Below are 27,935 nucleotides of genomic sequence, written 5' to 3' on the forward strand. Positions count from 1 at the left end.
GTGGTCACTGTGTGGCTGTTGTCGATATGTAGCCAGCCCATGCATGTTCCGCTTTGGATCAGAGGACAGAGGAATCAGCTCACCTCACTCTGACCACCAGATTAATGACCAGCAAAAGCCTCTGCTGCCATTCTTTATTTTTCTATATAATATACCAAAGAACATTTACAACACCTCATAAATCAAAGCAGTATTCATCATACAAAGGCTATTTGCTAAGACAGCACTTATTAGAAACAAACAGCGGCAGACTGTGGCGCTCCCAGGATGCCAGCCACCCCCCCCCCCCCCGCTCGCTCTGTGCTGGCACAGCACAGAGCTGCCAGCTGCAACAATATCAGACCCCCAGCACTGGGAGGTAGGAGATGCCAGACTCAACAATCGAGCCCAAGGGGAGTTGGGGTAAGGGAGGGGGAGCGGGTGGTGAGGGGGAGCTGTGATTTAAGGGCAAGGATCAGAGACACGTCATTGTGATTGTTCCAGTTTGCACTAGATATCGGCCAACTTTTCAAACTCACAGCCAGGACCTTCACAGCCTGAAGCAGAAACCACCTGCTCAGTGCCCAGTTGTTAATCATTGCTCCTCTGCAGGAGACGGCGCTGCACAGCACTGGAACTCACTGCGAGGCCTGGAACACTTGACCATTCACTTTGCAGCTCTCGTGGCTACTCTGCAGCTGACTGGACACTGGCACGAGCGGTCGCACAGCTACTCCCAGTCCTGCAAACCCTTCCGACAGAACTCACCATTGCAATTGGCCAGGTGGCAATGAAGAGCAGAGACCAGAAACATTGATTGGCCCAGATAGAGTGGATGTGGAGAGGATGCTTCCACTAGATGGAGACTCTAGGACCAGAGGGCACAGCCTCAGAATAAAAGGACATACCTTTACAAAGGAGATGAGGGAGAATTTCTTTAGTCAGAGGGTAATGAATCTGTGGAATTCATTGCCTCTGAAGGTTGTGGAAGCCGTCAATGGATATTTTTAAGGCGGAGATTTCTAGATTCTTGATTAGTACGGGTGTCAGGGGTTATGGGGAGATGGCAGGAGAATGGGGTTGAGAGGGAAAGATAGATCAGCCATGATTGAATGGTGGTGTAGACTTGATTGGCCGAATGGCCTAATTCTGCTGCTAGAATTATGAACTTATGATTGCAATTTTTAAAAAAATGTGCAAAAGAGGTCAATTGGCTGTTTTCCCCAAATGAATGCAAGTTTCAGGACCTTCAGTCAATGTGGACAGACACTGAAGAAGGGGATAATTAGGGTCCGCCCATGAAGAGCAAAGGAAGATTGAAGAGGAGACCAGACAGAGGCTTAAAGACAGGGAGGGCTTTGACAAGGTTGTCCACCACTGCAACCAGAAGTCACGGATTGAAGGCAACTAGCAGAACCAGTGGGGAGTGGATGGAACCATTCTGCTTCTCCAGTGAGGATGTTGTGATCTAGAGGACAGTAGTAACAGATGCAACTGGAACTTTCCAAGGAGAAGTGGATAAATGATTGCAGCGATGAGGGAGAGTACTGGGTGTGATTGGGTGGAACTGCCAAATGCTGGCAAAGATGCAACGGGTCAAGTGGTCTCCTTCTGTGCTCATTCATTCTATGATGCCGCAAGGCAATCTGGAGATGATTAGTTTGTCCATGAGACCTCACCAAAGCTCAGGCCCAGAACTAGGTCATTTGCACCTCTATAACGATCACGCTTTTGGGTAAATGGGGGTTTCAGTGGAGAAATCTTTGTAGAGACAAACTATTTCTTGCACCTCATCCCACATAAAGCAAAGCTAAGCAATTCCTTATTATTTTAAAAGAAAAATAAAATTTGATATCACAGGGAAGAATGCATGATCCACCAATCCACCTTCTATGCAGCAGCCCAGACTGTTCAATGGGCTGGTGTTCCACACCAAGATAGAGACCAACCCTTTCCCAAACTGGGCAATTGTCCTAAATCTCATGAACGGTAATTAACAACATTCTACCATGTTTCCTGCAGTTACTCGTGGAACCTTCTGGAAATGGGCCTTGTTTCTCTCCTTACAAAAATCGCACATCGAGGGCGCGCCATTATGAATCAAAAATGTATCTTGTTCTCCCCTTATCTTGACTAATTGATCCTCCAATGGAGTTGTGCGGCGGTTGCAGGGCAACACCTCCTGGCCCTCATGCCCATGGTTAGTGTTCGTGCTCAGCGCCCAATGGCACGCTCGTGTTGGCTGGTGTGGACAGGAACGACACCAGCCTCGGCTTGTTGTGCCCTTGTGGTCAAACAACCCGTGTGAAAGCTGTAAATCACCAACTCTGGGGCTGGTGAGGTTCGAGAGGGTGAAGGAAGCAGACTGGAGAAGCTTTGCCAGGCTTGCGATCATGGAGCCATCTGACCAGCACACTCATTCGGTCTGAACTCCCGTTTGGTTTCCTGGGAGCTGCTGACTGTGCGATTGTCAGCCATGCAGCAGTGGAAACAATCCTGAATTGATTTGACCCATGATAGAGAATTTGGGGGGAATGGAGCAGGGCTCCACTCACTGGTCATTGGTGAGGAGCCAGGCTGTTATGTAGGATGAAGGGGCTCTGCCCAGAGCCTCACATTTACCCCCATACCTACCCATCCTGTTTATCACCAATTAAGAAATTTATTACCAGTCATCTTATAACATTCAAAACATATACTAAAATAAAATCCGATTTCCTTCCAATCAGAGCTCAAAAATACAACTGATATTTCTCTGGAACAACTGTAAACACTATGCTCATCACTAATAAACATTGCGGAGACTACAATCCCACAATCCATTACAAAAATCAATACTTCTTTAGAAAACAAATGAGTTCCTTTTTCCTCGTTTTTGCGTGCAAAGATGAATCATATGGACAAGAACCATTTCATGATCCTAAGGGCAGAATCACCTTTGGGGAAAAAAAAATTATTGTTTTGTGAAATTATAAAAAAAAGCAAAGTGACTATTTGAAAGCCTTTGCTCAATCGAAGTACAATGCTCTCATTATTGGATCTGACAAAATCTAAGGCATCTTATCATTAGAAAACAAGATATCAGCAAAGCTACGACTGCATTATACAGAGAGGAATGGGCAGAACGACCGAGACTGCGACGAGGCTGTCTGAACTTTGCTCTCTCGCCTTTTCTGTGCCAGTACTTGGCGCCCGCTCTCACCCACAACCAATTGTGCTCTTCATACCGGCCGGCGCCTCCTGCTGCCAAGCGGCGTTACTGCAGTAACAACGTGCCTCTGCTTCGGTGGCACAGGGAGCTGAGGGGGAGTACAGGCCAGAGACGGCCTCCCTCCCTCCCTCCATCCGGCACAACGTTTTTTGTCTCTTTCTTTCTTTAAAAATGCAAAAAACGAAAATGAAAATTAAAATGTCTTGACTTCCGTTGTTCTGGAGACCATGTCCCCCCAGTGTCCCACACAACCTTAGACCAAGTTCTTTGTGTTCAAGTGCGTTTTGTAGTGTTTGGTCAGGTGGTCACTCCTCATGAAGCGTTTGTGACACTGTCCGCACTCAAAGCGCTTGTCGCCTGCAACACATAAGCAGCGCACAGCAACGTTACACAGGCTGCAAAACATCCCCTCACCAGCCACCAACTCCCACGCCCCACCGTTACACTTTACAGATACAGCGCGGAAACTGGCCGTTCTGCCCACCCACTCTGTGCCGACCAGCGATCCCCGTATACTAGCACTATCCTACACACTAGGAACAACTTACAATTTCACCCAAGCCATTATCCTGCAAACCTGCACGTCTTTGGAGTGCGGGAGGAAATCAGAGCACCCGGAGGAAACACACGCGGTCACGAGGAGAACGTACTAACCCTCTACAGACAGCACATCAGTTCAGGATCTCTGGCGCTGTAAGGCAGCAACTCTACCGCTGTGCCACTGAAGTGCCCTATTTTTCACTATAATAATGATTGTCTTCAGGAAGTCCCAGTCCACATTGAAGGCACCTGCTGATCAATGTCCATCTTAAAGCAAGGTTCTGATGAAAGTTTATTCTCTGAAATATTAACCCATGTTTGCTCTCCGCAGATGCTGCCTGACCTGCTGAATTAGTTCCACCTTTATCTACCCTTGCTTTACATTGCACTCCTCCTCTCCTTCTGCGACACCATTTTGTGTCCTTTTCACTTCCAGCATGTCATCTTCTCCGCCAATCTGCCACGATCACCCACCTTCTCCCCATACCTGTATCTACCTATCACTTGCCAGGCTTTGCCTATCCCCCCCCCTCCCCCTAAAATTGCCACACAAGCATTTGACTTTATCTGCCATCTTATTATAACTAGCAAGTTCAGTAAATAGATGCTTGCACAAACCTTAAGGGGCAGCCTTTGCACTTTAGCAGCAATACATTATGCCTTTAATTTACTGAAATTCACCTGGCAATAAGAATATTGGCAGACGTGACTTCAGGAAGCAGGTAAGAACACGCCACCTGTTTATTGTATAAGAATCAGGAAGTCATGATGCAAATTTATAGGACTTAGGGTGGGGTACGTTTGGAGTATTGCGTGCAGTTCTGGTCACCCCATTACAGGAAGGATGTGGAGGCTTTGGAGAGGGTGCAGAGGAGGTTTACTGGAGTGATGCCTGGATTAAAGGGTCGTGTAGTTCCTCTGTCCCTCTCTTCCCCTCCCCCTTCCCAGTTCTCCCTCTATCTTTCTGTCTCCACGTATATCCTTTCTTTGTCCCGCCCACCTGACATCAGTCTGAAGAAGGGTCTCGACCCGAAACGTCACCCATTCCTTCTCTCCTGAGATGCTGCCTGACCTGCTGAGTTGCTCCAGCATTTTGTGAATCAATACCTGGATTAAAGGGAGTTAGCTGCAAGACGAGGTTGGACGGATCGTTTTCTCTGGAATGCTGGAGGCTGAAGAGGGACCTGATAGAGGTTTATAATCTCCCTCGTAGTAGGATCGTGTTAGTGTGTGGGGATCGCTGGTCAGTGCAGACTCGGTGGGCCAGTTTCCGTGCTGTATCTCTAAACTAAAATCATGAGGCATAGACAAGGTAGACAGTCCCCAAACCTTTTATTCCCAGGTGGAAATGTCAAAGATTAGAGGGAAGGACACAGAGTGCTGGAGTAACTCAGCGGGTCTGGCAGCAGAACATGGATAGGTGACATTTTGGTTCGGGACCTTTCTTCTGACTGAAAGACTAGAGGGCATTGCTATAAGGTGAGAGAGTAGTTTAAAGGCGATGCACAGAGTTAGGTTTTTTATACAAAGGGTGGCGGGGACCTGGAACGCGCTGCCTGGGGTGGTGGCAGAGCCAGATACAAAAGTGGAAGTTCCAGAGGCTTAAATCAACACATAGATATTGGGGGATGGAGGGATATGGATCATGTACAAGCAGATGACATTTGTTTAACCTGGCCTTGGGCGACCAGAACTGCACACGCATGGACTATGTGCAGACAGATGAAAGGTGGTCTTGGCATCATGTTCGGCACCGACATTAAGATATAGGAGCAGAATTAAGTCATTCGGCCCATCAAGTCTACTCCACCATTCAATCATGGCTGATCTATCTCTCCCTCTCAACCCCATTCTCCTGCCTTCTCCCCATAACCCCTGACACCCGCACTAATCAAGAATCTAGAAATCTCCACCTTAAAAATACCCAATGACTTGGCCTCCACAGCCGTCTGTGGCAATGAATCCTACAGATTCACCACCCTCCGACTAAAATAATTCCTCCTCATCTCATTTCTAAAGGAACATGCTTTTATTCTGAGGCTCTGCCTGGTCCGAGACTATCCCACTAGTGGAAATATCCTCTCCATATCCACTCTATCCAGGCATTTCACTATTGGGCAAGTTTCAATGAGGTCCCCCCCTCACTGTGGGCCGAATGGCCTGCTCCTGTGTTGTACTCTTCAATGTTCTACGTGAGACGTTTAGAGCCATAGAATGATACAGTGTGGAAACAGGCCCTTCGGCCAACTTGTCCCAGCTACAATAGTCCCACCTGCCTGCGTTTGGTCCATATCCCTCCAAACCTGTCCTATCCATGTGCCTTTCTAACTGTTTCTTAAACGTTGGGATAGTCCCAGCCTCAACTACCTCCTCTGGCAGCTTGTTCCATACACCTACCACCCTCTGTGTGAAAATGTCACCCCTCAGATTCCTATTAAATCTTTTTCCCTTCAACTTGAACCTGTTTGCTTTGGTCCTCCATTCCCCTACTCTGGGCAAGAGACTCTGTGCGTCTGCCCGATCTATTCCTCTCTTTGCAAAGGGAGCCAGCTGCTCAGAGGCACCAGTAAGTGAAGGGTGGGTCCCATGCATCCCCCGGGCTGCAGCCTGACCTGTGTGAGTGCGGGCGTGCCTCTGTAGCTCGTCGCTGCGGGTGAACCTCTTCCCACAGAAGACCCAACTGCAGACGAACGGCCTCTCTCCCGTGTGCAGACGGACGTGGGCTCGCAGCAAAGACGTCTTCCGGAAAACCTTCTCACATCCCGGAATGTGGCAAATGTGCTTCTTCTTTCCAACGTCTCCACTCCTGCAATTAAGTCAAGTCAAGTCAATTTTATTTATACAGCACAATTTAAAAACAACCCACGTAGTATAAGAAAATAACTGCAGATGCTGGTACAAATCGATTTATTCACAAAATGCTGGAGTAACTCAGCAGGTCAGGCAGCATCTCGGGAGAGAAGGAATGGGTGACGTTTCGGGTCGAGACCCTTCTTCAGACTGATGTCGGGGGTGGGACAAAGGAAGGATATAGGTGGAGACAGGAAGATAGAGGGAGATCTGGGAAGGAGGAGGGGAAGGGAGGGACAGAGGAGCTATCTGAAGTTGGAGAAGTCAACGTTCATACCACCGGGCCGCAAACTGCCCAGGCGAAATATGAGGTGCTGCTCCTCCAATTTCCGGCGGGCCTCACTATGGCACTGGAGGAGGCCCATGACAGAGAGGTCAGACTGGGAATGGGAGGGGGAGTTGAAGTGCTGGGCCACCGGGAGATCAGTGGCGTTAATGCGGACCGAGCGCAGGTGTTCAGCGAAGCGATCGCCGAGCCTGCGCTTGGTTTCGCCGATATAGATGAGTTGACATCTAGAGCAGCAGATGCAATAGATGAGGTTGGAGGAGGTGCAGGTGAACCTCTGTCTCACCTGGAAAGAATGTTTGGGTCCTTTGATGGAGTTGAGGGGGGAGGTAAAGGGACAGGTGTTGCATCTCGTGCGGTTGCAAGGGAAAGTGCCCGGGGTTAGGGTGGTTTGGGTAGGAAGGGACGAGTGGACCAGGGAGTTGCGGAGGGAACGGTCTCTGCGGAATGCAGAGAGGGGAGGGGATGGGAAGATATGGCCAGTGGTGGGGTCCTGTTGTAGGTGACGGAAATGTTGGTGGATGATATGTTGGATCCGCTGGCTGGTGGGGTGGAAGGTGAGAACGAGGGGGATCCTGTCCTTGTTGCGAGTGGGGGGATGGGGAGCAAGAGCGGAGCTGCGGGATGTAGAAGAGGTGCAAGAGCGGAGCTGCGGGATGCGCTCGGTCCGCATTAACGCCACTGATCTCCCGGTGGCCCAGCACTTCAACTCCCCCTCCCATTCCCAGTCTGACCTCTCTGTCATGGGCCTCCTCCAGTGCCATAGTGAGGCCCGCCGGAAATTGGAGGAGCAGCACCTCATATTTCGCCTGGGCAGTTTGCGGCCCGGTGGTATGAACGTTGACTTCTCCAACTTCAGATAGCTCCTCTGTCCCTCCCTTCCCCTCCTCCTTCCCAGATCTCCCTCTATCTTCCTGTCTCCACCTATATCCTTCCTTTGTCCCACCCCCGACATCAGTCTGAAGAAGGGTCTCGACCCGAAACGTCACCCATTCCTTCTCTCCCGAGATGCTGCCTGACCTGCTGAGTTACTCCAGCATTTTGTGAATAAATTAAAAACAACCCACGCTGACCAAAGTGCTGTACATCAGTTCAGGTACTAAGAACGAACATACAATGGCACACAAACATAACAGCACATACATAAACAGTTCACAGCGCCATCTCAGAGGGCCTCAAACGCTAGGGAGTGGAAATAGGTTTTGAGCCTGGACTTAAAGGAGTCAATAGACAATAGGTGCAGGAGTAGGCCATTCAGCCCTTCGAGCCAGCACCGCCATTCAATGCGATCATGGCTGATCACTCTCAATCAGTACCCCGTTCCTGCCTTCTCCCCATACCCCCTCACTCCGCTATCCTTAAGAGCTCTATCCAGCTCTCTCTTGAAAGCATCCAACGAACTGGCCTCCACTGCCTTCTGAGGCAGAGAATTCCACACCTTCACCACTCTCTGACTGAAAAAGTTCTTCCTCATCTCCGTTCTAAATGGCCTACCCCTTATTCTTAAACTGTGGCCCCTTGTTCTGGACTCCCCCAACATTGGGAACATGTTTCCTGCCTCTAATGTGTCCAATCCCCTAATTATCTTATATGTTTCAATAAGATCCCCCCTCATCCTTCTAAGTCACAGCATCAGAGACCTGACAATGGGTGCTGTCTGCACAGAGCTTGCACCTTCTCCCCGTGACCTCGTGGGTTTTCTCCAGGTGCTCCGGTTTCCTCCGACACTCCAGGTTTGTAGGTTAATTGGCTTCTGTAAATCGTCCCTCGTGTGTGTAGGATAGTGCTTGTGGACGGAGTCATCGCTGGTCGGGGCACCCGAAGAAAACCCACATGGTCACAGGGACAACGTACAAACTCCGTACAGACAGACCCCATAGTCAGGATGGAACGCGAGTCTCTGGCGCTGTGAGGCAGCAGCTCTACCCGCTGCGCCACCGTGCGCACTGTATACATATATGATATAATTTGCCTGCATCGCACGCAAAACTGGTTATCCATTGTACTTTGGTACCGCCTCAATAATAAACCAATAATGATAGTAATGATAGGGTGAGGGCAGAGTTGCCTTGGTGACAGGCTATTGATGAAGCTATCACGATGATGGGTTAATGGGGACAATTAGAAAGAGAAATTCCAGAACAAAGGCATTGGTGAAAGCTGTGACGGTCTGAGAAACAGGATGAGGGAGAGATGATTATACGTTTACAACAGCAAGGGGCTGCGATCATCAATGTGCTGCTTGGAAGGGAAATGGAAACGGATTCAGTGAGAATTATTGAAAGAGAATCAGATAGCTACTTGATATAGATAGACAAAGACCAAAGGCTCTGTGAAATCTTGCTCGCGTGTGTGTGTGTGTGTGTGTGTGCGCGCGCACGTGTGTGAAAGAATATGCATGTATGTATATCTGTGTGCACGGGTGTCTGTGCACGTGTGTGTATGTGTCTGCCGACGCTTGTGTGTATGTATGTGACTGCATGGATGTATGCACATCTGTGTGTGTGCACCGGTCTATGTGCATGCGTGTATGCGTGCATGTGTGTACGTATATGTATGAGGTGAGTGTACATGCGTGTGCATGTGCGTGCGTGTGCATAATGCAGGATATGCTCCTTCCTCCACAAAAGAGCTGACTCTGACATTGTCCAAGTTATTTTTAAAAAACGGCATTTAAGGACACAGAGTGCTGGAGTAACTCAGTGGGTCAGGCAGCATCTGTGGAGAACATGGATAGGTGACGTTTCGGGTCGGGACCCTGTCCATGTTCTGACATGCTGACTTACTCCAGCACTTTTGTCCTTTTGTATGAACCATCATCTGCAGTTCCTTGTTTATTCAGAAAACAAACATGTGCCTGTCCTGTACAGAATCGAGAGTAGACGCCTCCGATCCTGCCACCTGCGTTACCTTTAGTTTACTTTAGAGATACAGAGCGGAAACAGGCCCTTCGACCCACTGAGTCCATGGCGACTAGCAATCCTCGCACAGTAACACTATCCTACACACACCGGGGACAATTTACAATTATACCAGCCAATTAACCTACAAACCTGTACATCTTTGGAATGTGGGAGGAAACGAGATTATCCGGAGAAGACCCACGCGGTCATGGGGAGATCGTACAAACAGCACCCATGGTCAGGATCGAACCAGAGTCTCTGGCGCTGTAAAGCAGCAACTCCACCGCTGCGCCACCATGCCACTCATGTACCTATTCATGTATCAGATACAGAATTGCATTCAATTCACAAACTCCTGCATAAGCATTTGACTGACCTGGTGAAGCAGTGAGAGGAGAGTATTTGTTCCTTCATTGTCAGGCTAAAGATGCAGACAGTAGGAAGCAGTTTCACTGCGCTGAGCTGCAATGCCTCACCAGTAAGACCTGGTAATGCATTAGCACCAGGTAGGTACAGGGTGCAACTGAAATGCTGCCAACTCCTCCATGCAGAACAGGGATGTGCCTGGTCTGCCTGAACCTTGGTGACCTCCCAGCGGAGCGAGACCTCCGTGGGGGAATGTTGCCGACTGGCCCGCTGCAGACTACAGGAGTACGTGCTGAGGGACGCACTGAAGCTTGGTGCAGCCAACGCCAAGGCTCTGTGGGGGAGGACCACAGTCTAGGGCCCTTCCGTTGCTGGACATTGGGGGGCAGAGTCCGGTGGAGACGCCCCTCAAATAAGGGGAGGTACATCACTCCAGAGGGCCACATGAACAGCAAGGGTACTTTGTTGAAAGACTGGTATGTACTCCACTGCTGAGTGAGATATTCACGAATGTATAGACACTGAGAGTGTGGGAAGAGTTTAAATGCAGATTTTGTTTTGCATTTCGTTTATTTTAGTTTAGAAATACAGCGTGGAAACAGCCCCTTCTGCACACCGAGTCCCGCCAACCATCGATCACCTATACACTAGTTCTATGTCCTACCCACTAGGGACAATTACAGAAGCCAATTAACCTACAAACCTGCACGTCTTTGGAATGTGGGAGGAAACACGAGCACCCAGGGAAAAACCCACGCGGTCACAGAGAGAACGTACAAACTCCACACAGACAGCACCTGTGGTTAGGATCAAACCCGGGTGTCTGGCGCTGTAAGGTAGCAGAACTCCAAAGACACACAGGTAGGTTTGTCGGCTAATTGGATTCAGTAAGATTGTAAATTGCCCCCAATTGTAGGATAGTGTTGGTGTACAGGGTGACCGCTGGTCGGCACAAACTCGGTGGGCCAACGGCCATGTTTCCGCACTGTACCTCGAAAGTCTAACCATCACTTCCACAGTGTAACACCATGCTACGCCGTGTAGATTTTAAATTCTGAGTAAAGTTTATTTTTGGAGAAAAAAAAATCAAAGGTGGCGGATGTGTGGGAAAGAAAACTGCAGATGCTGGTTTAAATCGAAGGTAGTCTCAAAATGGTGGAGTAACTCAGCGGGTCAGGCAGCATCTCTGGAGAGAAGGAATGGGTGGCATTTGTGGGTCGAGACCCGAAACGTCACCCATTCCTTCACTCCAGAGATGCTGCCTGACCAGCTGAGTTACTCCAGCATTTTGTGTCCATCAAAGGTGGTGGATATGCCTATTAAAGTCAACTTAACTGGGATGAAAAGCATGGCCTACCTTTTGTCGCCGTCCTTGCAGTTGGGACAGGTGCAGGCCATTCGCTTCATCTTCTTGGCCTGCTGCCCCTGCTGCCCGCTGATCTCGTCTGCTGGCAGGGAGGGCTCGACTTGCAGCTGGCTCAGCTGGCTGGGGCTCAGTCCCGTGATGGTGATGTTGTTGGCAGAGACTGGCGACACCACCCCTGCCTGCACACTCAGCTGCTGCTGCCCTGCAAGAACAACCAGTCTCCAGTGAGGTGCCGCTTGCTGTAGAGGCTGTTCACCCCTCCCTCCCTGTGCTGCCCATCTGAAGGGACTGCAGGTCTCCACCCGAAATGTCATCTATTCCTTTTCTCCAGAGAAGCTGCCTCTCCCACGGAGTTCCTCCTGTATTTTGTGTTTGAGTCTGAAGAAGGATCTCGACCCAAAACATCATCTATTCCTTTTCTCCAGAGCAGCTGCCTGACCCACTGAGTTACTCCAGCACTTTGTGTCTTTCTTCAGTGCCTACATTGACATTCCTCCTTGCCATCCTGATTACACTAATTCAGAGATATATCCCATTTTGCATTAAAAGATTACTCTCCAAGATGGCGCCCAACCCAGGTGACTATTTCCATGCTGAACGCAGAAGCAGATCTACAATCACACATTACAATCGCCCCACACTCTTAAATCTCCTACGGCAACATTTCTACCTTAAATTAGCTCGAATACAATCATATATTGTCTTTCCGCTGACTGGTTAGCACTCAACAAAAGCTTTTCACTGTACTTCGGTACATGTGATGAACTAAATTGAACTGAACTGAAGCTAAACTGAAAAGATACTGCTTCTGGTCCTGAATCGCTACAAAAATGTTAATCTTAAATCAAAGTGCTGGAGAACTGAGCGGGTCAGACAGCATCCATGGAGGGAATGGGCAGGCAATCTTTCAGGTGAGGGTCTTTCATCAGACTTGGGAGCCTGAGGAAGGGTCCCAACCCCAAAACGTCGTCTGTCCATTCACTCCACAGATGCTGCCTGACCCGCTGGGTTGCTCCAGCACTTTGTGTTTTGCGTGTCAGGCTGCATCTGCAGATCCTTGCTTCTTCCAGAATTCTTATTGGCCATTTCACATCCTTACGTCAGCAACACCATCCTACAGAGATACAGCGCAAACAGGCTCTTCGGCCCACCGAATCCGCACCAACCAGCAATCACCTGCACATTGATGGAACACAGTACAGCACAGGATGAGGCCCTTCGGTCCACATGACTGTGCTAAACATGATGCCAAGACCAACTCTCATCTGCCTGCACATAACTCATGTTCCTCCATTCCCTGCATATCCATGTGCCTATTCAGTGGCCTCCTAAATGCCACTGTCGTATCTGCCTCCACCACTGCCCTTGGCAACACGCTGCAGGCACTCACCACTCTGTGTGAAATGCTTGCCCGGCATATCTTTTTTTAAACAATGCCCTTCTCACCAAAAGCTATGTCCTCTAGTCTTTGGCATTTCCATTATGAGGAGAAGATTCTGACTGTTCCCCCTATCTATGTTCATGTTCGTAAGTTATAGGAGCAGAATCCCCTTCCTTACTACCAATTCAACCTGCAAATTAACCTTTTGGGAATCTTGCACCAGCACTCCCAAGACCCTTTCCACCTCCAATTTCTGCATTCTCTCTTCTCTCTCCATTTAGAAAATAGTCTATGCCTTTATTCCTTCTATCAAAATGTATGACTCCACACTTTGTGATGCTGTTTTCCATCTGCCACTTCTCAGCCCACTCTTCAAACCTGTTTTCTCCACACAACCTGCCCCATGTGTGCATGATGGGGGATGTGTTGATAGGTGTATAGATTCTAGGTTGTGTTGATGTTGGTGGGTGTGTAGATGACTGTGGATGTGTCGATGTTGGTGGGTGTGTAGATGGTGGGTGTGTGTCGATGGTGGGTGTGTGTCGATGGTGGGTGTGTGTCGATGGTGGGTGTGTGTCGATGGTGGGTGTGTGTCGATGGTGGGTGTGTGTCGATGGTGGGTGTGTGTCGATGGTTGGTGTGTGTCGATGGTGGGTGTGTGTCGATGGTGGGTGTGTGTCGATGGTGGGTGTGTGTCGATGGTGGGTGTGTGTCGGTGGTGGGTGTGTGTCGGTGGTGGGTGTGTGTCGATGGTGGGTGTGTGTCGATGGTGGGTGTGTGTCGATGGTGGGTGTGTGTCGATGGTGGGTGTGTCGATGGTGGGTGGGTGTCGATGGTGGGTGTGTGTCGATGGTGGGTGTGTGTCGATGGTGGGTGTGTGTCGATGGTGGGTGTGTGTCGATGGTGGGTGTGTGTCGATGGTGGGTGTGTGTCGATGGTGGGTGTGTGTCGATGGTGGGTGTGTGTCGATGGTAGGTGTGTGTCGATGGTGGGTGTGTGTCGATGGTGGGTGTGTGTCGATGGTGGGTGTGTGTCGATGGTGGGTGTGTAGATGGTGGTGGGTGTGTAGATGGTGGTGGGTGTGTAGATGACTGTAGATGTGGAGGTGTGTGTAGATGGTGGTGGGTGTGTGGATGTTGGTGGGTGTGTAGATGTTGGTGGGTGTGTAGATGTTGGTGGGTGTGTAGATGGTGGTGGGTGTGTGGATGACTGTAGATGTGTAGGTGTGTGTAGATGGTGGTGGGTGTGTGGATGTTGGTGGGTGTGTAGATGTTGGTGGGTGTGTAGATGTTGGTGGGTGTGTAGATGTTGGTGGGTGTGTAGATGACTGTGGGTCTGTACAAGGTGGGTGTGTAGATGGTGGTGGGTGTGTGGATGTTGGTGGGTGTGTAGATGTTGGTGGGTGTGTAGATGTTGGTGGGTGTGTAGATGACTGTGGGTCTGTACAAGGTGGGTGTGTAGATGGTGGTGGGTGTATCGATGGTGGGTGTGTGTCGATGGTGGCGGGTGTGTAGATGGCGGGTCTGTACATGGTGGGTGTGTAGATGGTGGTGGGTGTGTGGATGGTGGTGGGTGTGTAGAAGGTGGCGGGTGTGTAGATGGCGGGTCTGTACATGGTGGGTGTGTAGATGGCGGGTCTGTACATGGTGGGTGTGTAGATGGTGGTGGGTGTGTAGATGGTGGTGGGTGTGTGGATGGTGGTGGGTGTGTGGATGGTGGTGGGTGTGTGGATGGTGGTGGGTGTGTGGATGGTGGTGGGTGTGTAGATGGTGGTGGGTGTGTAGATGACTGTGGGTCTGTACAAGGTGGGTGTGTAGATGGTGGTGGGTGTGTCGATGGTGGGTGTGTGGCGATGGTGGGTGGGTGGCGATGGTGGGTGGGTGTCGATGGTAGGTGGGTGTCGATGGTGGGTGTGTGTCGATGGTGGGTGGGTGTCGATGGTGGGTGGGTGTCGATGGTGGGTGTGTGTCGATGGTGGGTGTGTGTCGATGGTGGGTGTGTGTCGATGGTGGGTGTGTGTCGATGGTGGGTGGGTGTCGATGGTGGGTGTGTGTCGATGGTGGGTGTGTGTCGATGGTGGGTGTGTGTCGATGGTGGGTGTGTGTCGATGGTGGGTGTGTGTCGATGGTGGGTGTGTGTCGATGGTGGGTGTGTGTCGATGGTGGGTGTGTGTCGATGGTGGGTGTGTGTCGATGGTGGGTGTGTGTCGATGGTGGGTGTGTAGATGGTGGGTGTGTAGATGGTGGTGGGTTTGTAGATGGTGGTGGGTTTGTAGATGGTGGTGGGTGTGTAGATATTGGCAGGTGTGTAGATGGTGGGTGTGTAGATGACTGTGGGTCTGTACAAGGTGGGTGTGTAGATGGTGGTGGGTGTGTAGGTGGTGGGTGTGTAGGTGGTGGGTGTGTAGATGGTGGTGGGTGTGTAGATGGTGGTGGGTTTGTAGATGGTGGACGGGGCTCTGGTCTAAGTGTCCCTCACCTGCAGCGTTGGTGACCGTCACTGGAACTCCCGGCACCTGCAGGCCGTTGATGCTGATGGTCTGTATGGACTGGCCGGAGGTGAACTGCGCGGCGTTCAGGTTGATGGCGCCACCGGCCGGTGCGATCCTCGGCAGGGCATTCCCCTTGCGGATCATGGAGCCCGAGGTGGACCTCTTCCCGCCCCCGACCGGGGCGATGCGGGACAGTGTGCTGCCGCCCGGGGGGCTGGAGGTGGGTGAGGAGGTGGTCTTCACGGGCACAGCCTGCCAGTTCATCTGTGGGGCGGAGGAGAGGGCGTGGGTGCGGATGATGACGGGGCTGGAGCCTTGCTCACCGCTCTGGACCTGGAAGGTCTGCGGGGATTTCTGGGGCACGGTGGGCAGAGTGTGGCCGCTCATGGAAGCGGCTTGCACCACGCGGATGGCCTGCTGCGGGATGTTCTGCACGGGTTGCTCCTGCCTCTGCTGCACCACCTGCACTTGCTGCAGCACGTTGGAGCCGGGGCTCTGCAGCAGCAGCATGTTAGTGCCCGGCTGGATCACACCGCCCGATGTCGTCTCCACCAGAGTCACTGTCTCTGCCACCACCGGGGGATGGTTGGCCGATTTCCTCCGCGACCGCTTGCCTGGCTTGGCCAAGGCACCGTCGCACACCGCCTCGCTCGTCACCTGCAACGGCACTCCGTCCCCCGCCCCCATCAGGTTGCTCACGGGCAGCGAGAGGGCCACGTTTCCACCCCCCGCCATCTTGATCACGTTGCCCTGGGCCTCCCACCTCTGCACCTGCAGTGGGAGGGAGGGGTTGGACTTCACCTGCACCACCTGGGAGCAGGACTTGGGCGCGGTGGTGACGAAAGCTTGGTTGGTCCCCTGGATGATCTGGATCTGACCCGCCATGTTCTGCTGGACGTTGGCGATCTGGAGCTGCTGACTGCCCAGCGTCTGGAGCTGGGGCACCACCTGGTACTGGACTCCTGGCCGTGCCCCCTTGCTGACCACCGCCTGGTTCTGGATGGCCAGCACCAACTGGCCGGAGCTGGACGGGCTGCCCACCTGTGACCCCTGGATCTGGAACACCTTCCCGTTGGCCGTGATGAAGCTGAGGTTGCCACCGTTTTGCCCGTTGGGGGCCGGTGCCGGCTTCAGGAGCGGCAGCTTCTTGGTGACCACCTGCACTGACACGGGAGAGGGTGAGGAGCCGGACTCTGCCGCTGGGGGGCCGATCTTGCTGCAGGTAGCTGCCAGCAGAGCCAGAGGGGAGGGCTGAGAATCCTGCAGCACAGAAAGAGAAAACACACACGTCTACACAGCCTCTTATGACATAGAAAATAGTGATAGTAGGCCATTCGGCCCTTCGAGCCAGCACCGCCATTCAATATGATCTTGGCTGATCATCCAAAATCAGTACCCCGTTCCTGCTTTCTCCCCATATCCCTTGATTCTGTTAGCCCCAAGAGCTATATCTAACTCTCTCTTGAAAACATGCTTCACATCCAGAAGCAGGTTAAACCTCAGGCAGTATCGAGGACAGTGGTGGCGCGGTGGAGCTGCTGATTCACAGCGCCAGTGACTCGGATTCGATCCTGACTGTACGGAGTTTGTATGTTCTCTCCATGACCTGCTTGAGTTTTCTCCAGGTGCTCTAGTTTCCTCCCACACTCCAAAGTCGTACGTTTATAAGTTAATTGGCTTCGGTAAAATTGTACATTGTCCCTAATGTCTGTGGGGTCGCTGGTCGCCACGGACTCGGTGGGCCGAAGGGCCTGTTTCCACGCTGTATCTCTAAACTAAACTAAACCATGCTTTCTGTTGAAATGCAAGAAACACACCGGCCAAAAATAACCACCGTATGCTCCCAAAACCAGCAATGACTGGTCAACCTATTTTTAGGTTCAATGACTACTGTTTCCAGTTTGCACATGACTGCGTGGGTTTCCTTTGGGTGCTCCGGTTTCCTCCCACATCACAAAGACATGCGGGTTTGCAAGTTAATCGGCCCTCTGTAAATTGCACCTCATGTGTAGGGAGTGGATGAGAAAGTGGGACAACATAGAACTAGTGTGAACGGGTGATCGATGGTCAGCGTGGAGTCGGAGGGCAGAAAGGGCTGTTTGCTGAATAGACAATAGGTTCAGGAGGAGGCCATTCGGCCCTTCGAGCCAGCACCGCCATTCAATGTGATCATGGCTGATCATTCTCAATCAGTACCCCGTTCCTGCCTTCTCCCCGTACCCCCTGACTCCGCTATCCTTAACAGCTCTATCCAGCTCTCTCTTGAATATCTCGCCATATCTCTAAACTGAGCTTCTTCAAACATTGCAATGGGTGTGCTTCCATCTGCCCCAGAAGGCAGACTGACTTCTTATCAGGTGAGAGGGAGGCCATTTGGCCCAGCATGTCCATGCTGGCTCACCGCAGGGCGATCCCATCAGGAGGATGACCCGCAGAGTTGTTCCAGCAGCGTTCCTCTTTGTGTAGGCAAATGGGATGCCTGCCAGTCACACATCAGAGCTCTCTGCCAGGCTGCCATCTGCAGCATCGGGCTCTAGTTAGACCTACTGTGCAGGCTGACACCAGATTACAACATAGAAGGGTCTCGAACCGAAACGTCACCCATTCCTTCTCTCCAGAGATGCTGCCTGACCTGCTGAGTCACTCCAGCATTTTGTGTCTAACTTCAATTTGAACCAGCATCTGCAGTTTTCTTTCCTAGAACACAGAACAGTGCAGCACAGGAACAGGCCCTTCGGCCCACAACGTCTGTGCCGAACATGATGCCAAGACCAACTCTTATCTGCCTGCATATAATCAATATCATGCCATTCTGTGTATATCCAAGTGCCTATGCAAAAGTCTCTGATATGCCACCATCGTATCTGCCATCACCACAACCTCTGGCAGTGTGACAATCATAGACTTCAAAATCTCCTTTAAACTTTGCCCCTCTCATCTCAAAGCTCAGCGCTGTAGTCTTGGGCATTGCCATTATCATCTCTGCCTCTGCCACCACCCACGGCAGCACGCTGCAGTGTCCCACCGCCCTCTGTGTAACAAAACCCTGACTCGCACGTCTCCTTTAAATCTTGCCTCTCGCACTTTAAAGCTACGCTGTCTAGTCTTTGATATTTCCACTCGGGGAACGAAAGTAAAGAAAGGACAAGGTGCGGCTGGGTGTCGGCCTGGTCACTAGTGACTGGTGAGAGGATGTCAGGAAAACGTGGCATGGCTTATATTGGCAGAAAGGGGGGACAGACTAGAAGGGGGTTGGTTTCCCACAGTCAATGTGGACTTGCTTTCCCCATGACTCAGGAAACAGCACCCAGCCCAACAGCTGAAGGATGCACACACCCCCATTCCCTGCACATCTATGTGCCTATTTACAGAGTCTTACAGCGCAGAAACAGGCCCTTCGGCCCAACTTGCCCATGCCGATCAACATGTTCCAGTTTGGTCCATATCCCTCTAAAACTTTCCTATCCATGTACCTGTCCAAATGTTTCTTAAACGTTACGATAGTCCCTGCCTCAACTACCTCCGTTGGCAGCTCGTTCCATACACCTACCAACCTTTGCATGCAACGGTTACCCCTCAGATTCTTATTAAATCTTTCCCCCCTCACCATAAATCTATGTTCTCTGGTTCTTGATTCCCCAACTCTGAGCATCTACCCAATCTATTCCTCTCATGATTTGATACACCTCTATAAGGTCACCCCTCAACCTCCTGCGCTCCAAGGAATAGAGTCCCAGCCTGCTCAGCCTCTCCCTATAGCTTGGGCCTTCGAGTCCTGGCAACATCCTCGTAAAATCCTCAAATGTCGTTATCGAATCTGCCTCCACCACCACTCCACATTGGGGAGAAGTTGCTCCCAGGGGATAGCTGACTCCAGGAGCCAGGGCTTTGTGAGGGGGCAGGTATTACAGTAGAGAAATGGTTGGCGTACCTCTGTCACTGTCGAAGCTGTTGGCTGGAGGTACTCGCTGGGACTAATAGTGGTGGTGGCAGCCATAATGTCCTGCTGGTCTGAAAGACAAGATGCATTGATTAATCGCAACCAGCCCCTTGACAGCAGCCACCTTCATTGGCAGCCTGATCCATGCAGCCCTGACCGCTGCTGCCGTATCATAGGAAAGAAAACTGCAGATGCTGCTTTAAAATCGAAGGTAGACACAAGATGCTGGAGTAACTCAGTGTGTGCCACCCCCTCCCCTGACATCAGTCTAAAGAAGGGTCTCGACCCGAAACGTCACCCGTTCCTTCTCTTCAGAGATGCTGCCTGACCTACTGAGTTGTTATGCCAGCATTTTGTGTCTATATTGCATTCTATTTAGACATTTTAATATTTTCAAGCGCATTCACTGTTCTAATGCAGGATATATGAAAACAAACGTTCACAGGGATATGGGCCAAACACGGGCAAATGGGACTAGCTTGGTTGGGGTATCTTGGTCAGCATGGACGAGTTGGACGAAGGGCCTCTTTCGTGCTGGGCAACTCCATGACCAAGCTGCCACAGGGGACAAGAGCATGGATGTCATGACAAACATTTATAAAACATTGGAGAAACAAGGAACTGCAGATGCTGGTCTACAAAACAAAAGGGCACAGAGTGCTGGAGTAACTCAGCGGGTCAGGCAGCATCTCTGGAGAACATGGATAGGTGACGTTTCACAGAGTGCTGGAGTAACTCAGCGGGTCAGGCAGCATCCCTGGAGAACATGAATAGGCGATGTTTCAGGCCGGGACTCTTCTTCACTCATTGTTTGCCCACAACAGGAGAGCTGTGCCTGGTTTGGGTGCCACACTTTAGTAACATAGTGAATGTTTTGGAAGGGGCGCAGGAGGGATTTATTGGGCTGTTTCCAAAAAATTAGTTGTGTGGATCAACACTGGAAGCTGGGGTTAGTCACCTGAGAGCGGAGGTTGTGAGGGGATTTGATGGAGGTGTTTAGTTTTAGACTTTAGAATACAGCATGGAAACAGGCCCTTTGGCCCACGCTGACCAGCGATTTTTACCGAACCGTATTAACCTACAAACCTGTACGTCATTCGAGTGTGGGAAGAAACCGGAACACCCGGAGAAAACCTACGCGATCATGGGGAGAACGTACAAACTCTGTACAGACAGCACCCATGGTCAGGATCAAACCCGGGTCTCTGGCGCTGTGAGGCAGCAACTCTCCCACTGCTCCACCGTGCTGCTCCATAGGTTTAAAATCATGATAGGTCTTGACAAGGCAAAGCAATTGCTAGAGAGAATTTGTTCCCATAGGGAGGGCAATCAGGAACATGAGGGTACAGAAGTCTGGAAACACACTGCAAGTGCTGGAAGGTGTTGTTGAGGTGGTATTGTCAGGGAAGTTTCATCCACAGAGCTTAACTGAACAGAGTAAAGAGTTTTAGGAAAAATATTTGCAGGGTAAGAGGGAGAGGGGATGATAATTTGCTGGTGAATGTGCTCTTGCACAGAGCTGGCATGAGGCCAATGGGCCAAATAGCCTCTTTGCCTGCTAGAGCCTTTCAAGGACAGAGACTATTTGAGTAGAAAGGAACTGCAGACGTTGGTATATGCCAAAGATAGACACAAAGTGCTGGAGTAATTCAGTGGGTCAGGCAGCATCTGTGGAAGTTATTTGACTATTTGAGTAATGTTCTGAGGGTTTAGCATTAATTAGAATATGTGGCTAAACTCACCCACCTTTTTCAAAGTAGGCCCAGGGAGTCTTTTACATCACCACAGGCTGCAAAGGCCTGGGTATGTTGTGTAATCCCAAGCAGAACACCTCAGGAACATAACACAACGTGTTGGAGGAATTCAGCGGGTCAGGCAGCATCTGTGGAGGGAATGGACAGGCGACGTTTTGCGTCAAGACCCTTCTTCAGATGGGGGGGAGGGCGGAGGAGAGAAAGCCAGAAAAGAGTTGGGGAGAGGTAGGGGGAAATAAATCTGGCAAGTGATAGGTGGAGGAAGGAACTGCAGATGCTGCTTTAAATCAAAGATAGACACAAAATGCTGGAGTAACTCAGGGCAGGCAGCATCTCTCGAGAGAAGGAATGGGTGACGTTTCGGGTCGAGACCCTTCTTCTATCAGTCTGAAGAAGGGTCTCGACCTGAAAAGTTACCTATTCCTTCTCTCCGGAGATGCTGCCTGTCCCACTGAGTTACTCCAGAATTTTGTGTCTATAAGTAATAGGTGGATACTGGTGAGAGGGGGGGTTGATTGGCAGATGGGTGGACAAAGATGAGAGATGAAAAGGAGAGAAAAGGGTGTCAGATAAGGAGAGGTGTAAAGTGTAAAGCAAGAGGAAGGGGTATGGGTGGAAGGGGACTTGGGAGAAAGAAATGGAGAAAAGGAAACATGGGACTCAGGGTTGGAAGACGAGTGCCCTTACAATCCCCTCCTCCTCTTGTTTCCTTACCTTTTGTCCCCTTTACACCACAAACCTTTGTAATTATCTCAACTCCACCCATAAACAGGGCACGTCAGCCTTCATTTCGGTGCCTACGGCTCTGATGGGACTATGAACCCACAACCTTTAGACTGAAAGAGCATTGCCGACTGAGCCAGTGCCGACAGTGACCATGCCACGCTAACACAGTATAAATAGACTCCAGCCTTCCATGGTCATCTGTTGCAGGTCCTACTTTGTTCTGGCCTTATCTCACCTCCAGTTCCCTCCCCTCTACCTTCAGTCTGAAGAAGGTCCTGATCCATTTTCTCCAGAGACGCTGCTGACCCACTGAGTTACTCTAGCACTTTGTATCTTTCTTCGGTGTAAACCAGCATCTGCAATTACTTTCTATACAGAAAAAATAGCAATGGGCAAGCACACAAAAAAAACTTTGAATAAAAGTGAGCAAGCAGTTATGCTGCCTCCCATAACAGGGGGCCAATTCTCCGGAGTACAGTATCACTGTATTACATAATACAGTAGTGCGGTTCATCAGAAATCCTGGACAGAGTGGACGTGGAAAGAATATTTCCAGTAGCAGGAGTCTAGGACCCGAGCACAGCCTCAGAATAAAAGGACGTACCTTTGAAACAGAGATGAAGAGGAATTTCTTTAGCCAGAAGGGGAAATTCATTGCCACAGATGGCGGTGGAGGCCAAGGCATTGGGTATTTTTAAAGCAGCGATTAATAGATTATTAATTAATAAGAGTGTCAAAGGTTACAGGGAGAAGGCAGAATGGGGTTGAGAGGGACAAATAGATGAGCCATGATCTGGTCTGGAGAGGGTCCAGAGGAGGGTAACAATGATGATCCCAGGAATGAGTGGGTTAACTTATGATGGGCGTTTGATGGCACTGGGCCTGCACTTGCTGGAGTTTAGAAGAATGAGGGGGAACTTCATTGAAACTTACCGAGTAGTGAAAGGCTTGGATAGAGTGAATGTGGAGAGGATGTTTCCACTAGTGGGAGAGTCTACGACTAGAGGGCATAGCCTCATAATTAAAGGACGTTCATTTAGGAAGATGAGAAGGAATTTCTTTAGTCAGAGTGTGGTGAATCTGTGGAATTCTTTGCATCAGAAAGCTGTGGAATCAATGGTTATTTTAAAGGCAGAGATAGATAGATTCTTGGTTTGTACGGGTGTCAGGGGTTATGAGGAGTAGGCAGGAGAATGGGGTTAGGAGGGAGAGATAGATCAGCCATGATTTAACGGTGGAGTAGACTTGATGAGCCGAATGGCCTAATTCTGCTCCTATGTCTTATGTTCTAGGTAAAGCAACACACCACTCAGTGAACTGAAACCTGTCGCAACAGTACACTGAAAGCTGCCAAACAACGTTCAATAATGCATCCATCACCTAATCCATTATGGCAATTGCACTCCTGAAACAATTTGCCACTGAATAAAAGAATTTGCAACAGCAGCAATGGAAAATTATCTCAGTTAAAGGAATGAGAGACTAAAGCAGGTGTTTGCGTTTCAGAATGGAGGGAAGTGAGTGGAGCAACTCCTCAGGGGCTGGGTGCTAACGTTACAGCTTTCTATATTAATGCCTTGATCTTGAGTTTAATTGCCAACTTTGCAAATAACAAACATACTTGGAGGTGCAGTGCAATATGATGGGGAATAGGCCCAGATCTCAAGATGTAGATCGGCTGGTGGAACAATAGATGGGTGGCAGATGACATTTAATGTCACGAAATTCAAAGTGTTACATTTTAGAGGTAAGAATATAAACGAAGGAGCATAATTCTAATTTAATAAAAAGGAATTGCAGATGCTGGTTTAGACCAAAGACATAAAATGTTGGAGTATCTCAGCAGGTCAGGCGGTATCTCTGGAGAAAATTGATTGGTGACATTTCGGGTCGGGTCTGATGAAGGGTCCCGACCTGAAATGTCATCTATTTCCTCCAGAGATGCTGCCTGGCCCATTGAGTTACACAGACTGATATGTGCGTATTTTGTTTTTAAAAAAAGCAGGGCAGGTTGAGAAAGTTCAGTTTGGAAACAGCTCCAATAGTCAATAGTCAATTTATTCGTCACATACACATAAATGTGCCGTGAAATGAAAAATTACCCGCAGTTGAACAATAAGACCAATAAGAATAATCAATAAAAATGCAATAACACCGCAAGAAATCGCTGCGAATTGTGGACGTAGCCCAGACCATCACACATCCCTGCCACTGACTCCATTTATACCTCACGCTGCCTCGGCAAGGCCAGCAGCATATTCAAGGACGAGCCGCATCCTGGCCACTCCCTCTTCTCCCCTCTCCAGCTGTTTTCAGGCTACTGAATCATCCTACCTCATCCAGAGAGCAGTCCTGAACAACTATCTACCTCATTGGTGACCCTCAGACTATCCTTGATGGGACTTTGCTGGCTTTGCCTTGCACTAAGCGTTGTTCCCTTATCATGTATCTATACACAGTAAATGGCTCGATTGTAATCATGTATTCTCTTTCTGCTAACTGGATAGCACGCAACAAAAGCTTTTCACTGTGCCTCGATGTACGTAACAATAAACTAAACTGACCTGAAAGTAGTTTAAAAAACAATGTGATCCTAAGCTTCAGAAGCAGAGACACTGAGCACAAGGAAGTCTTCACGATCCTTTATAGAACTCTACTTGGCAGCAGTTACATAATGCATCCAGCACTGGATTCCGCACTTTACTTTTTAGCTAGAATGCAGAAGAGATTTATCTGGTGGGAACTATATTCTGCACTATGTATCTCTCTCTTTGCTCTACCTTTTATACCTGAGTTTAGGTTGACTGTATTCATGTGTAATATTGTTTGATCTGATTGGATCATACGTAAACAAAACTTTTTTACTCTACCTCGGTACACGTGACAATAATAAACCTAAAAAAATTTAAATTGCAGCATTCGACAGGGAGTTGAATTAGAATCTAAAATGAATTAATTTTCCAGGGTGCAGGGAGAGAACAGGGGGCTAGAATGGACAATGCGCTGAATGGCCTCCTCCATTCTGAGATACTGTGAAAGATGTATCAAAAATATTACCCTCCTCTGCAGCAAAGGTCTGAGCTTCAGGACAGGATATATCACGTGACTGCATCGTGCAGTTTCAGCAGGGGTAGTTTTCATACATAAACTGAACGACAGCATTCAGTGACACGGTTAAAAACAAGACCGAACTCGACTTTGTACAACTACCTCACAGTGAAGACAAAACATTGAATGCACACACCTCAGATGTAATTTGAAGCTATCAGTCCACTGGTATGTTTGCCTCACTCCTTGTATCTTCATCGTTCCAGTGTTACTCACTCACCCCTTTCTCTCTCCCATCTGTGTTTATCCATCCCTTTAAACCGCTGTTCACCTCAACCCCTCCCCATGGGAGAAAATCACAGATTCCTTACTCTGTGCAAAGTTTCCTTCAAATTCTCTCTGGGATTTATTGGGGGACTGTCTTACTTCAATGTTTTATTTGTTTCTGCTTTTACCCACAAGACAATAATGCACTGTGACGTAGTATATCACATCAATGAACATAATCTAACAGTAAAGATAGACACAAAATGCTGGAGAAACTCAGTGGGACAGGCAGCATCTCTGGAGAGAAGGAATGGGTGATTCTCAACCAGGGTCTCGACCAGAAACGTCACCCATCCTTTTTCTCCAGAGAAGCTGCCTGACCCGCTAAGTTACTCCAACATTTTGTCTCTATATTAGGTGTAAACCAGCATCTGCAGATCCTTCTTACACATGATCTAACAGCACCTTACCACAATAAGTGATTAATGCTTGGGATACTGGGGAAATTATTATTAATCCACTATAGAGATGGGTTTCAGTGACTAATGGGGGGGGGAATCTTATTGAAACATATAAGATAGTTAGGGGATTGGACACATTAGAGGCAGGAAACATGTTCCCAATGTTGGGGGAGTCCAGAACAAGGGGCCACAGTTTAAGAATAAGGGGTAGGCCATTTAGAACGGAGATGAGGAAGAACTTTTTTCAGTCAGAGAGTGGTGAAGGTGTGGAATTCTCTGCCTCAGAAGGCAGTGGAGACCGGTTCGTTGGATGCTTTCAAGACGTACAGGTATGTAGGTTAATTGACTGGGTAAATGTAAAAATTGTCCCTAGTGGGTGTAGGATAGTGTTAATGTACGGGGATCACTGGGCGGCACGGACTTGGAGGGCCGAAAAAAGGCCTGTTTCCGGCTGTATATATATGATATGATAAGAGAGAGCTGGATAGAGCTCTTAAGGATAGCGGAGTGAGGGGGTATGGGGAGAAGGTAGGAACGGGGTACTGATTGAGAGTGATCAGCCATGATCGCATTGAATGGCGGTGCTGGCTCGTAGGGCTGAATGGCCTACTCCTGCACCTATTGTCTATAATGCCAACGGAGTGTGGTGAAAAATCTTCCACAATATAGGTCAGTGTTGGATCAAGAGTCACCACATCTGGCAGACCTTCCCACAGCTGGCAGACAGCTGTCACTGCTATGTTCAGGCTACCTGTTGCACCATTGAGCCACTGGTGGGAGGGCAGAGTGTTTGTCTTTTAATCCAAAGCTTATCAGGAAGCATCGACTTGACTTTGGTAATAAACATTTGTCGAGGGAGAGGCGAAAAGTGTCATTAACATTAGATTAACTGCGGCAACGCCAAGTTCCGATGAACATATAGTTTTTCACCAGTCTGGGTCAGGTCCCTCCCCCCCCCCGCAGGTCTGGGTTCATAGGTTGTAGAAGCAAAATTAAGACATTTGGCCCATCAAATCTACTCTGCCATTCAATGATGGCTGAGCTATCTTTCCATCTCAACCCCATTCTCCTGCATTCCTTAGTTAGTTAACCACCCCACAGTCCCTGTAACCCTTACCTTGGAACCCTCTACCCCCAAGTCGAGGTCCGGTCTCTTGAAGAAGGGTCTCGACCCAAAACGTCACCCATAACTTCTCTGCAGAGATGCTGCCTGACCCGCTGAGTTACTCCAGCATTTTGTGTCTACCCCCATATGGGTCAGGTATCTCTGAGCCCTCTATCCCAAGTCCAAGTCAGGGTCTCTGACCCCTCTAATCTCCTGTCTGGGTCAAATCCTTTTACCTCCCCAAGTCTAGGTCAAGTCTATCTGACCCCTGTACACCTCGACCCCCAATCTAGGTCAAGTCTCTCCGAGCCCTCCACTGTCTCTGTCTGGGTCAAATCCCTGAGCCCTCTGGCCCAGGTCAGGGTTTCTGGCCAAGTATCTCTGATCTCTCCACACCCCCATGTTGGCTGAGGACCTTGCAAACTCACACCCTCGCCCCCTCCCAGGAGGGCAGCAAGGAAGGCGGGGAAGGCACCGCCACCTGGCAGTGGATGGGCACCTTGCCATCGCCATGTTGGCACGACCGCCCGCTCCAAAAAAATAAAACAATAATAAATAATAAATTCCGGCTGCTCGCAAATGTAATAAAAATACTTTTTCTTTGAAGGAGAAGGTTGAAAAATAAAAATAACTTTGCAATGTGCAGGAGTTTGCATTGGACGGCGTGCAATAGGTTTGGCGCTGCATCGGGCTGCGGGAGCGATGCACGGACGGAGGGACGGATCCCGCCCGCCCGCCGTCACTCCCCTCCCCCGCACTCCCGCCCGCCCGCCCGTCCGTCCGTCCCGCCCGCTCACTCGGCCCAGCCCAGCCCCGGCCCCGGCCCCGGCCCGCTGGCCCAGCGCCCCGATCCCCACCCCGGCGCCACGCACCGACCAACACGCACCCGGCCCACATTTACTTCACCAACCGACGACATATTTCTGACAAAGTCGCGGCCTTACCGCTCATGATGTTTTATTCACTTTAAGAGGGTCAAAGTGGAGCCGCCGCCGCTGCTGCCGCCGCCGGCCAATCGCCATCGGGTCCCGCCCACCGCCGCCTGACTGGCAGCGGCTTCGGCCAATCACCTGCACGTCCCGCCCACCGCCGGCTGAGTGACTGCGATCGCGACCAATCGCCGGCCTGTCCTGCCCACACCAAGGGTCTGACTGGCAGCGGCTCCGGCTAATCACCGGGCATGTTCCGCCCACCGCCGGCTGAGTGACTGCGATCGCGACCAATCGCCGGCTTGTCCCGCCGACACCGCGGGCCTCCGGCC

General features: G+C 50.0%; 1 protein-coding gene across 4 annotated transcripts; it reads right to left on the reverse strand.

The window, feature by feature from the left end:
* Positions 1–128: 128 nt before the first annotated feature.
* Positions 129–27,715, reverse strand: sp2 (sp2 transcription factor). Of its 4 annotated transcripts, none has more exons than XM_078424476.1 (6): positions 27,619–27,715; positions 19,305–19,384; positions 15,361–16,633; positions 11,493–11,703; positions 6,343–6,536; positions 129–3,547 (listed from the first exon to the last, which is right to left on the reverse strand). In XM_078424476.1, exons 1-6 carry the CDS (start codon positions 27,623–27,625, stop codon positions 3,444–3,446), a joined length of 1,869 nt encoding a protein of 622 aa, XP_078280602.1. In that variant the 5' UTR covers positions 27,626–27,715; the 3' UTR covers positions 129–3,443. The 4 variants fall into 4 exon arrangements, with proteins under 4 accessions (XP_078280602.1, XP_078280606.1, XP_078280608.1 ...); XM_078424480.1 differs by lacking the exon at positions 27,619–27,715 and adding an exon at positions 27,561–27,594; XM_078424482.1 differs by lacking the exon at positions 27,619–27,715 and adding an exon at positions 27,090–27,105.
* Between the last annotated feature and the right edge of the window lie 220 nt (positions 27,716–27,935).

This window comes from Rhinoraja longicauda, chromosome 29 (assembly GCF_053455715.1).
Source record: "Rhinoraja longicauda isolate Sanriku21f chromosome 29, sRhiLon1.1, whole genome shotgun sequence".
NCBI lineage: Eukaryota > Metazoa > Chordata > Chondrichthyes > Rajiformes > Arhynchobatidae > Rhinoraja > Rhinoraja longicauda.